A 13,086-nucleotide genomic window follows, 5' to 3' on the forward strand; every position below is an offset into this window, starting at 1 on the left:
AAAAACAGCCACAAAAACTTTCGATAAAAGTTAAATGTTCTGCTCATTACTGCAGGGAATGTGGTCAAGAACAAGAATAGAATTATGCTCCTAAACCTCCCCTCAACATTTCCTCTGAGGATTCAAAAGCAAGCAAACAAAATGGCTACCCTAACAGACTGACTAAATAAGGGAGATACTTAAATGTGATCAAGACATATTATTAAAAGCAGCTCATTATTTGAAGAATTAGAGGGTCAAGAATGGTAAATTACTTGTTCTTCTTGTGTCCAAATGGAAAACACTCAAAATGGCTTCATGACCTAGATGAGATACAGAGCAGTGAGCAAGGAACATTATTTATTTAACAAATCAATAAATCTTTATCATAGTTTGATGGTGGTGGATCTCTCTGTGCCTGCAAAGCTACTGTTTATGTAACTCCATAAAAGGGATGAAACTGACTTGAAGCTTAAGTAAAAAGTTGAAAATCAACCTTTAAAATCTGGGTTTTAAATGATCTTTTAAAAACCCAAGAATTCTTGTGGGCAACCAAGTGCAAAGGGACAAAGAAGGCAGGCAAAAAAAAGTCCTAAAAGGAAGGCACTGCATCATAACAGAACAAGCAGGAACAAGAGAGATGGCTGCCTCGATACAGCATGAACAGCACAATATATGATCTGGGATAATGACTCAAAGTCCAGGTATAAGTATCTACTGAGGAGCTGATGAGGAAATGGGGATCAGCTGGGTGGGCAGGTGTGGTAGTCAACTGATGTGGAAATGTGGGAACACTCTGGGGACAACTAGTGGACAGGGAGGGGAGGGCAAGAGATTATAAAGTGGCAGACTGGCAACAGAGCAAAAAAATGTGCAAAATATTGTGAATAGTACCTTGAAATCCTGTACATGTTTCTGAGATTGATCTCACCTTACTGTCTTGCTGTAGACATATCGATTCTTGGACATAGTGCCAACAAATTTTGGTGCCAGAAATCTTTGTTCTATGAACCCCGCACACATTAGATACTGTAATGTTAGGACACAAAGATGATTCAGTAACCCTGGTTCTATAAGCACAGGCTAAACACTGTAGGCTGTATTGGATAAAGACTGTGTGAGACAGGACTCCTAACTTTTGCCGTTATGCACATCTTGCATTTCTCATCTTCTTCAAAGCAAAGGTACCTAGTGCAGATTTGGATCACTAGTAGTGATATTCACAGTCTTTTGTATCTTATGAATGCGAGACACATTCCTGACAGTTAGTGGCAATTACACACCAAGAAACAGCAAGCACAGGGAAAGAAGAATAATTAGCTGATGTAAACAATAGAGGTTTTATTTGGCATCAGAGATACCCACAATGCTTTTTGGAAAGCTACTCTGAAAGTAAACTCCAAATTGTTTGTTTACAAAAAAAAAACTCCACAGGGTACCTTTAATAACCTGCAAGATGCAAATTGCACATTATCTTTTTCTGCCTCTTGGTTTCAGTGAGGATGCTGAACAATGCACAACACAAATGAGCAAACAAACTTTAAAACCATCATGACGTGATGTGAACGTGAAACCAAAACTGGTCACAGCATCATTTCTGAAGGACTCAGAATCATAGACCAGGAGTCAGTGGATGCCCGGAGAAAGATCGAGGAGGCCGTTCACATCTGATGCCAAAGATCATCTGTCTGCTGATCTGACCTGCTATCACATGATCAATTTTCTGTAATTATGTTTCTATAATTACCTTCATGACAAATCTAGTAAACAGACTTTGAGTGAAGATTATTTTTTGTCTACCATTAATTCCAAGGTCATTTATGAACATCTTTCTCTACACATAAAGTGTTACTACACAATCAGAAGCTCCTCACTCTCAGCTCTGATGGAAAACATCTCCGACATCGCTCATCGTGCTCTCGTATACCTGCTGCATGTCTAGGGTAGTAAAATGCAGAAAGTCAAAGGGTCAAACTGTAAAAATATATCTCAACCTTGAACCTGAGTTATATGGATAAACACCATGTTAATGAAGGATAATTGCCTTGCCATCGCACTCAAGTACAAACCTGCAGAGAAACACTATGTATTGATTTGAGGGAGGCTAACGTAATGGGCTGAAGCCCACAAGTTCTATTAAGCAGAGTGCAGGTGCACAGCCCCCGCTGAGATTGAAGAGTAACTGGGTTTTGTCACATCTAAAACTGACACCTTTCAGATTTTAGGCTGGACTCAGTGAGAGAAATCTGATTTTCATTTCTATATTCCCACATGGGAACAGGTCTGCCTTATTTAGCTACCAATAAATATATCAAACATGGATCACATGGGTGAGTCCAGGATGAAGAAGGTGGGATGAATCTATACTAAGAGCACAAACAAACATTCTGTCCACCAGGATACAGGAAGGACTGGATCTAAGCATAAACATGCCTGCAATATCCACAATTCATGAGAATCATTACAGGGAAAGGAGGCTAATAGAGTTGTCTTAGTCGTGATGTGTGCATACACACACACACACACACACATATATGGCTAGATATAGATATATGAAATGCATGCTTCTGATATTATATGCTGATATTTTTATCCTTTAACTGTCGAGACTTCCTTTGTACTTGCTGTTTGAGGATCATAGCAGTAAGTCTCTATTTCCTTATTTTCTACAGTGTTTCACTCGAGCCACAGCCTTCCAACTGTGAAATGGTTCCCATACCGCTGAAAGACCAGCAGTGACTCAATTAAATGATTATATCTCCAGCAATGGTCTGTTTGAAACATTTCAGCATTGTCAACTTTTCAATTTAGGTCCAAGCTTTTCCAGAATTTGGAGAACAACCTCTGAGAAGTAGCAAACAAGCCACTCAAGGTACGGTAGCTGCTGATCTACGGAGTGAATATGATGGAAATATTGCTTTTCTGGAGAGAGGATGCACTTTGAAGCGGGGAAAAACAGTGGTGTGCCCTGACACTGTGACAAGCATGAAATTGTTATAATGCACATCATGACACTACACTACAGAGAAAACAAGTGGTGCCTACAGTGCTGGGGTATGCTGCCCTTAAATGATTTGTTTTCAAATGTAGATTGTGTAAACTCAACTATGTCACCCAAAACTGCAATTTGAACCATGTATACTCCACCTTCATGATTTCAGCCCTGCCTCCTAGAAATTCAGTTTCTATAGAACTAAGCTGCAACTAATTTCTAGGACAAAGGACTGTTGATTCTTAACTGAGAGATCTAGAACAGAGAGAGTGAAGTTTTTGTTTTCCACAACTTTATTAAATACTAAGGGGAAACATGGCACAGCAGCCACTGTTCTAATTATGATGAATCCTGAGATAGAGAAGTAGTCAGCCAGCAGACTTGACTAGCCTTGGCTGTGAGAGAGCAGAGTGGTAATACTAGTATAAATTGACCATATACACACAGTGGAAGCTCGGTGAGTGTGAAAAGGAAGGGCAATGAATCATTATTTGAATGCAAATTTGCTGCGGCTATGACTAAAGGTGGATCATGATCATTTCATTTAGATTCATAAAAGACTCTGGTGTCTTGGGCGATACAGATAAAGGCAAAAGTAAACAAACACCAAGTGGTGGCCTTTAAGTGAAACCTGCTCAGCCATATGAGAAGAAAATACCTTTAATTTTTCATTGCGTCCAAAGAAAAAGGTTGAAATAATGCCTTGATCTAAAGATTGCAAATTACCATGTCCACTTTAGGTCATTTTGTTATCCTTCGCCTCTGCATGTTTGTCCTTGGAAGGGGTGTCCATGTAATTAAAATGTCCCTGGTTTGACATTTGTCACACGTCATACTACGTCACCTACTGTCACCATTTTGATGGTGACAGTAGGTGACGTTAGAGTACAGAAAGTATTGGTACCTAAACGTAGACTAAAGTTTTTGCTAAAATAGACAATAATAATTATTATTGCTATAATTTTAACTAAATCAGTGATAGCTCAGGATAAAAAGTGTAACAGCATAGCTAACATTACAGCAAATGTAGTGAGAGGTTTCCCTTCTTTAAGCAGTTTGCCTTCAAACTGGGATTTGGTTTTGAGACCGTGACATCGTGCAGGGCGGGGTCTGCAGCATTGTAAAGAACAGGTGACATTTGGTCAATAATCTTATTTAATAGGCTATGATTAAGTATCCCTGACATAAGGGCCCTGTGTAGCTTTGCATCTTAATGTCTCTGCTGCTCAGAATGATAAATGTGCCGTCGTCCTCTACAGACACAGTATGTAAGCCATGAAAACTCCTGCAGGTATTTAAGTATGCTTCAGTCACTTTAGATATCTCTGGAACATGATTCTATTTAAATGGAGGATATCAATAAGCAGTCAGTACTCTGTGCTGTCTTGTTCACTTACCGGCTCAGTGCATGCTGTTGTTTAGTGCAGTGGATGGTTATAATTTATAGGATGTGAACTGCGACAATGATCTCTATAGCTCTGCTCCAAATAGAATCAATAAAGCATAAAAAACAAGGAAATAAATTTTGTCTCATTCACGTTTTACCTCTGAGCTGCGTTTTCAGTGAAAAGGACACGGTGCCCGAATGAAGTACTTACAAGTACAAACTCTCATTTCAGGGAGATAGTAACACTAACAACTTTATCAGTGTGGTGAAACTGTCATTAAGCACTTGAAGGAATCTTGTGGAATTTGACAGAACTGCTAACGATGAACTGTTAACAGTGAAGAAATGTACGGCAATGTCTCTTTGCCAAAAGAGATACGAGTCCACCTTAAACTTACATGATTTGATTCTAATAAAAGTGAGATTTTCTGATGCTGCTGCATTTTCATTTGTAGCAATGATCCCTCTACAACAGTAACACAAGGAAAAAGCTGCTCTAATCAATATCTTAATGTCAACAATGGATCAAATGACTACACTGTCAATACAAGTGTGAAACGTGTCACTCATCGCAATGAGCACTTGATACTTTCTTGAGTCATGTGGTCCGTAACAGTGAATGTTGTAATGTTCGCTTACATTAAAGTTGCTTTACTGCAGTAAGATCACAAATGAAAAACAATATCTACCTGTAAATGAATGTAGAATGTAGAAAATAGCAAAATTGTCAATTGTTACAGAACTAAAATCTTAAAATACTCTGTTATAGTACTTACAGGAGAATCTTTTGTGGTGTTGACATTCACTTTAAACCAAGGTCATCACACCACCTCGTAAAATCATGGGGGAACCTCTAATATGCCTATTTATTCAGGGTTTCCTGTTTTTTTCCTCATTACTGCACCATCTGTGTTGTTGCACTACAGGCGAAGTTGGCTTTTGCCAAGGAGGCGGCCTGACAGTAACTCAATTTCTAATGTCCACATGGTGTCTTGGTTTATAACAGTGGTAATCAAATTACAAGCACAATAACCATCCAGGGGCTTAACAGTTTGAAATGGGTCAGCTGCAATGTTCTACGCTGTGGGCTCTCATCGTCATTGACCACAGTATGAAATGTTAGGGTTACTGCACAGATGATGATGAAGATGATGTTTTGTTCACTGAAACATTTCTGTGAAAGTAATATTGAAAATAAGTGATGATAAGAGACTTAAACACGCCTGTAACATGCCTCAGAATTGATCCTGCTGATAATCACTGTGCCTTTTATTAAAGGTCACACTTTTGATCTGCTTTTATGTCACAGACTGATAAATGTGCTCACTGATGATGTCTTTTGGTGAGCTGGACAGTTTAAATAGATGGTATGTATAAATTTAAATGTGAATAGTTGAGAAGAGCTACTAACATTAATGAAAAACGGGCTGGACTTGATTCTTAATTTGATATCCAAGGTGAATATTTTCACACTGCCTGCAGGCCAGTTACTAATATTTTAATACAAACGCTCCATCTGCACTACGCATCACATCCCTCTGCATTAGCTTTCCTATTGCTGACACAGATAGGCGGAAATGTGTCATTTGCCATTCCAGCAGGAGCAGACGCGTACTCGCTCAGAGTGAAGAGCATAAAAACGACCCATTGGAAGGTCAACAGGCAGCAGACACCATCTCTCGGTCTCAGGATGTTCGTTAGGGAAGGACGCGTTTCCTCCCTGTTGCTCAGCTTGACTCACAGGTTCGTCTCTCGCAGTCTCACAGGACAGGTAACGCGCCATCAGTGCCAAACGGGCTGCAGTGCGCTCTAGCAAATGTTGCGCGCTGTGCTGTGGCGCTCACTTTGCTTTTATTCCGTCGGTGTTTGATGGGTATGTATGTGGACAACGCGCGGAGGAGAAGAAACACGTACGAACTTTAGCGGAGACACAATTAAAAGAATCTAAAAACCTTACTCTGCAGATTGAGGTGAGTGGATTTTAATCTGAGCAAAAAGATTGTCGATCTTGTGTTAAACCTTCTGATCCAGACAGTTACTAGTGTGGTAAAAATGAGCTGTAGCCTGTCTTTTCAACATAGGGTTGCATATTATAGCTACTGAGCCATGCCACGTTTCTCACCTATACTGTATATATATATATATATTTTCTATATATAACTACCATGAGCTGCATTTTAACGTTTAAAGTAATACGTGTATTTCCAGAGAAACAACAAGGCTGGGACCGTCACATACAATAGCTCCTGTAAATGTTCAAGAATATAAAAAAAAAAGATTTTCAGTGTCCAGTAGCGTAGCAGGTTGTTTTTCACTGTTCATAGTCGAAGATTTGGGTTTGTCTTGCGAGTATATATGAAGTAACAGTATTTTCTAATATTAACACAGACCAGCATTGATCAGTTAAGGGGAGAATGTGGCTGTGGTTCCTGCCTTCAGTGTGATATTACGGGGAAATCCACCCTAAAAAGAATGTGTATTGTGCCTTTTGATAACAGAAGAAATAAACACAGCAGTTAACCAATGAGCTGGAAAACAGCGCACCAAGGCTTGAGTTCACCAGGTGGCATTTTATGGAGCTACTGACTGCACAAGCTCAGAGAGATGTTGCTTGAGTTATATCTGAAAATAGCTATAGATCATTTTACAGCCCATATTAAAGTAAAATCATGGCTGCTGCTGGTGTGTCCATAGCTTCTTCTGCAGCTTTCACTATCTGTGACTCACTAACAAGGCTTGCACACTTGGTTTCACTAAATGTACTGTAAATCACAGTTCATCTTCCTCTGTAAATCAAGTTAGATATCTAGTAGGCATCAGTGCAGTCGTAACTGAAATCTAGGCTTAGATTGAAAATAATACTTCAAACACATCACTGCTGTCTCAAGGAAAAATAAATTTTCATTAAAGAAGCTTCAAAAGAAAATAAACATTGTTTAATATCTTCTAGACGCCATCCAAGTATTTTCGGAGACAAACTGAAAAAAATAAATGGAATAAATAAATAAATACACAACAAAATAATTGACTTTGTCTAGGCCACATCATGTGTGAGCATTGCTCAAACTAAAGTTCATCTTTTCACAGACTGACTTATGGGGACTGTTGGCCATGGATACAGCAGATCAGTTAAACATGACTCAAGTAGAGGATTCACAGCTTCACGTTAAATCCTCCAACTGCTGCTCAACTACAGGAACAATCAATGGTGAGAGCTTTTTAAAGCTGGACGACAGCACAAAGCTGGTCGGAGTTCAAGTTATTCTCATCTTCGCTTACAGCACAATCATATTGTTTGGGGTCATTGGAAACTCCTTGGTGATATACGTCGTCTACAAGTTTAAAAATCTACGGACTGTGACCAATTTCTTCATTGTGAACTTAGCTGTGGCGGACCTGCTGGTGAACACACTGTGTTTACCTTTCACCCTCGTCTACACTCTCTATGGTGAGTGGAAGTTTGGTCAGGTGTTGTGCTTCATGCTGCCCTGTGCTCAAGGCATGGCCGTGCACGTGTCCACCATCACCTTGAACATCATCGCCCTGGACCGCCACAGGAGCATTGTCTACCACATGGAGACCAAGATGTCCAAAGACATGTGCGCTGTGGTCATTGTCATCACGTGGGCCATCAGCGCCCTGTTGGCCAGCCCGCTCGCCATCTTCAGGGAGTACGGGACATTCGATCTATCACCGGACGAGTCTATTCAGGTGTGTACAGAGAAGTGGCCAGGAAGCAGCATGAACGGAAGCATCTACAGTATATCAATGCTTCTGGTTCAATATGGCTTACCACTGGCCATTAACTCTGTTGCTTACATCCGCATCTGGAATAAACTGAAGAATCACATGACCTCTGGAGGTCGAAGTGACCGCCATCAGCGCAGGAAGAAGACCACTAAAATGCTGCTTACCATGGTGGTGGTCTTTGCTGTCAGCTGGCTACCTTTCCATGCGTTCCAGTTGGCTGTTGACATCGACAGCACTGTGCTGTATATGAAGGACTTCAAGCTGCTTTTCACTGTGTTCCATATTGTGGCAATGTGCTCGACGTTCGTCAACCCCATCCTGTATGGGTGGATGAACAACAACTACAGGTCGGCCTTTTTGTCTGTGTGTAAGTGTTACCCGCTCTTCAGTTTGAGGTCAAGATGCTCTAAAGACAGAGACACACAAAAAGAGGAAGACAGGGTTTGCACGGTTTACAAATCAACAAATGTATAAGTTGCACAAAGAAGTTTTAATTGATAATCATTCATGATACGTGAAGTTTGTAAAACCAAATTCATCCCTCTTAAAATGGGATGATGAAAGTTAGAAATGGCTTAGAAGAAATTACTTCAACTTTCAAATAACTAAACTACCTTTACTACACAAAGGTGGGTCGTTCCGGCAATCAGTAGTGCTTACAGCTCAAGTATTTGTGAGTAAAACTGTAATGGACATGTCTCTTTACTGATGCAGTTTGTCTGTACTTGGCATGTGTCTGCTGCTCACGATATATTAATGACGTGAATCTGAAATTTGGGACCAGATGACTCATGCTTTGGAGCTCGGTCAACTGTGATGATAAAGACCCCCCCCCCCCCCCCCCGCCCCTCTTTTTTTTTTTTTTTTTAGTGACTGTATGAAAACTATTGGGCTGGGGAGAACGGATGAATTCTATATTTTATGTTGTAGGAAAGCAAGGCCTTGTACCCTACTGCTGACTCAGAAAAACAGAAAGAAAAATAGCCAGACTCCAATTCTGAATAAAAAATAACCACAGAATGATTGAACAAGGCTCAGGCACCAACTCTGATGAATTTGAGCACATACTATATCATTGGTGTGTTGGAACTCACACCAAAAATAGGCTACACTCCCTTATGCAAAAAAAAAAAAAAAAAAAAATCAAAAATACACAACCTCTTCCTTTTCTGATGCCCTCTCCCCATAATAATTTTAGCACAGTCCCATAGTGAAAAAAGAAAGAAAGAAAAATTCTCATATCTGTGCCAAAACCAAACTGAGGTTTGTTTTTTTTTTTTGTTTTGTTTTTTTTTTTTTTGTTACTTACTTGTGTTCAGCATAATATGATTCACTTTTGCAGCACTGTTGTGTGATTGTGTCACTTAAGGACTAAAGTCCTTTTCTATGGAGTGTTTTACTTTGCGTTTCATCTCATACAGGATCAAATAAGTAAAATTAATTTTGTTTAGTTCTTGTTGATGGGTCATATCAGTAAAGGATAAAACACCAAAAACAATATAAATAACCATGAGAACATGCCACGTACAATAAAAAAAAACAAAAAGAATTCATGCATACACATCCATCATTAAATAAAACCCCATGCAAAGTAAGAATTAGTTGCAATTATTTGCATCATATGTTCAAATGATAGTAAGACAGTCCTGCTCTTGAAGTTCCTTAACATCAATGCTGATTAACATATTAATCTCCATATAAAATCTTTCACACTCAGAAACATCCTCGTCATCATAAGTAACTCAGTTTCTGCACAGCACTGTTTCTGTACGTTTGTGCTCACATTAGATGAGCAGCATACAGAGATATATAGTCAAAACAGCGAGGCGAAAACAAGTCACACCAGTAACCTAGATAATGTGTGATGTGTGTAATGTGTTAAGTGCAAGCCTGTTACCTTGAGCAGAGGATTTAGTCCATGTGTATCTCCACATCAACTTTTAAGTTATTTCTAAAATGGTGACCAAGATAGTCTTAATAGACTTAAATTGCTCCCCGAGGACAAATAAAGTTCTCTGAATCTGAATCTGAATATTTGACCATAATTGACAATGACCATTCAATAGACCCCTTTTCAAAATTCATCACAAAAAATACTTTGCAGCTTTCTGCCAAGTGAATCAGCCAGTTCATTGTGCATGGTCTCATTTCATTAAGTGAAGCAGAGAGCATATTTGAATCATCAGTGCAATTTTGTAGCTTGAACAAGGGCCCATGCCTTTTATTTCTGGCCTTGACCCAGAAGTGTGGACTTCAGCCTCATGTTCACTCCTGCCAAGTTTTTAATTGAAAATACTTTGCTTTTGCAGCTTAAGGCTCAACTGCCACCATTAAATGTTTCACAACCGTGAGGAAGCCTCAATATATATATATATATTTTGTAGTGTACATCTCAGGCAGTGTTATTAGGAAAGATGCGTCCATATATGTGACCATGAGAAAGCAGTATTACTTTTTAGATCCATCATATCTCACAACTGGGAATTATAAGTTTATAAATATTTATGTTGGAGAAAGTAAAACACGCAGCTAATAACAATCAGGAATTTAATGCACTTATCAAAGGATGCATGGACCTTAATTTAATTTATCAAGTTGAAGCGCATCAGCCTCCACATTGTATAACCTCATAAACATAAATCTTTTTGTGTTCAAATGGCACCAGTGCCTTGAACTCGTGTGTGTTCTCACATGTGGTGTTTGTTAATGACATTAAACAGTAACTAACCTGTTATGCTAAATGTGAGATTAATAATTCCAAATGTTTTAATTAGTCAGGTACAATTAAATGAACCAACTAAATTGAACTATAAATAAGCAGCCACCAGTTTCAACTAAAGTAACCCTTCCACATTAAGCGCTAATAAGTGATACCTAAGTACCAGTGAGCATCACAGCCACAGAGTTTTGATATGTTACTCTTTTCCAAAGTCCTTGGGGCTGACATATCAGCAAACAAAAGCAAAATTAAGCAAAACATTAATCACTTACGTGATTTATTGAGCAAAAATGTCAAATATTTATTTGTTGCAGCTTCTCAGATGTGTTTAGAGCGCTTGAAGGTTTGGATCAAAGACAGGACAGAATAAGCAATTTGAAGATGCCAAACTGTGATGGGCATTCATCACTTTTTTTTTTCTTTTTTTTTTTTTACATTTTCTAGACAAAAAAAAAAAAAAGAAATTCTACAGATTAATCAATGGTGATTACAGCTATATGATGAGCTAGCTGGGACCCGTTTTAATAAACATGTTTACTGTGTAATTTTTATAGCTTTGCTGAGTAAAAACCTGGAATGCCCTCAGACCAGTTTGGGTTTTACTAAGCAGAGATATTTAACAAAAGTGTGCAATCTGACTAACAGAAGAGGTCCCTAGGTTCGTCTTTGATGTCATGCGTTGAATGTGACTCCTTGACAAAACAAAAATTGCATCTCTATGGTTTGATCAGTGTTACATTGTCCTCCTTGAGCACCTTGTTTACTCCAGCTCCCGATGCTTGAAATGGCTGTCTGTGGTTTTAAATGAAAGGGTCCATGATAACTGCTAGCATTCAGATATATATGGACGGGGAACTGGCATAGAGCTGCAGAGGAGTGTGCTGATTTTCAAGTGGGTCCAGTCATTTGATTTGATGTATAATATATATAATGTGGCTTAAAATAATGGCACACATCTTATCAGTCTGGTTTGACATAATAATATCTTGCCATTTGTCAGCAATCAACCCAAGTTTAGAAGTACTGTTGTTAAATTTTCAGGTATGCTAATATATACAAATTATTGGATAATTAAATATGAAATACATGTAGATTTGTGATGTGAAATGGGGAAACTGACATGTGAAGTAAATAGTACTAATTACATTTATGTTTGACTTTGTTTCAGCCTTGACATTTATTGGGGTCTTTGTTATGGGCTTTATCCACAGATGCAGAGGGATGCAGATGCTTTCTTGTGTTTGCATTATGGGTTCAGCAGAAAAAGGCTTTCTTATTAAACAGGGGAAAGGAGTTCCTCCCCCTCCCCAACTTGTCTTTGTTTGCAGCAAGCATCCTAATCACCACTATTTGCTTTTACAGTGATTACACTGGTGCTCATGTTTTTGAGGAGCCCTTCCTGTTGACCAGGTCCTCACTGATTTACTTTGTGTGTACGTGAGGAGCCGAGGGACTGGGACATTAGCTCCACATCTCCATTTTTAGCAAGCTATTCATGGTGTATTCAGCACTAAATCAATAATTGTTTCTTTAACTGTCTGACTTTATTGAGGAACTGCTGCTGTCACAGTGTGCCCTCAGGAGGATTCTTGTTAATCAAATGAAATGAACAATAGTTTTGAAACAAATTAAATTTATCCTTGTTTGCTGATGGTCTTGTCTTTTTTGCTTTCATAAGAGAAAGCACTTAAGTCACTGCCCACGATTGCCTCTTGGCTTTCCATCCACACAGTAAACATTATCTTTTGATTAATGACATTTCGTCTATGGAGTGAATATCAATTTTGTCAATTAATTGTATTTCTATTGTGAAATAATTAAATGCTGGTAGTGAAACAGTGTGACAGCAGATTCATCAGTGATGACTCACATACAGAACATGGAGTCTCTCTGGTTAATGGTGGTTCATGGTGTTCTCAGCCACTAGGGTCCATTTAAGTGGGACATTGTTACTATACATAACGTTTATAAATGCACGCTAATGCTGAAAAGATTAGCGATACCAGTCACTTACTCAGTTAAGCAGAAAATCCACCATGCTATCACGTATGAAATAAAACTGCCAAACATTTAACATTTAAACAATATTCAGATTTTCAAACATTCAGTTTTGGTTGAAATTTTAAAAAGAAGAGCTCAAGCTGAACAAGCTTTTACTTTGGCCACCTTCCTATACTTCTTCTCTAACTTGTTGCTATGCAATGCTTGTCTTCTGCTGGGTGATAGATGAAGTGCACAGTGGTTTTGCAGTGTTTTTGT

At 38.8% G+C, this 13,086-nt stretch overlaps 1 protein-coding gene across 1 annotated transcript; it reads left to right on the top strand.

The window, feature by feature from the left end:
• The first annotated feature begins 7,341 nt into the window (after nucleotides 1-7,341).
• npy2r (neuropeptide Y receptor Y2) lies at nucleotides 7,342-8,582 on the top strand. Its single transcript, XM_041036463.1, has one exon. The coding sequence runs from the start codon at nucleotides 7,470-7,472 to the stop codon at nucleotides 8,580-8,582; it is 1,113 nt and encodes a 370-aa protein (XP_040892397.1). The 5' UTR covers nucleotides 7,342-7,469.
• Nucleotides 8,583-13,086: the final 4,504 nt, after the last annotated feature.

The sequence above is a fragment of the Toxotes jaculatrix genome, chromosome 4, assembly GCF_017976425.1.
Source record: "Toxotes jaculatrix isolate fToxJac2 chromosome 4, fToxJac2.pri, whole genome shotgun sequence".
NCBI lineage: Eukaryota > Metazoa > Chordata > Actinopteri > Toxotidae > Toxotes > Toxotes jaculatrix.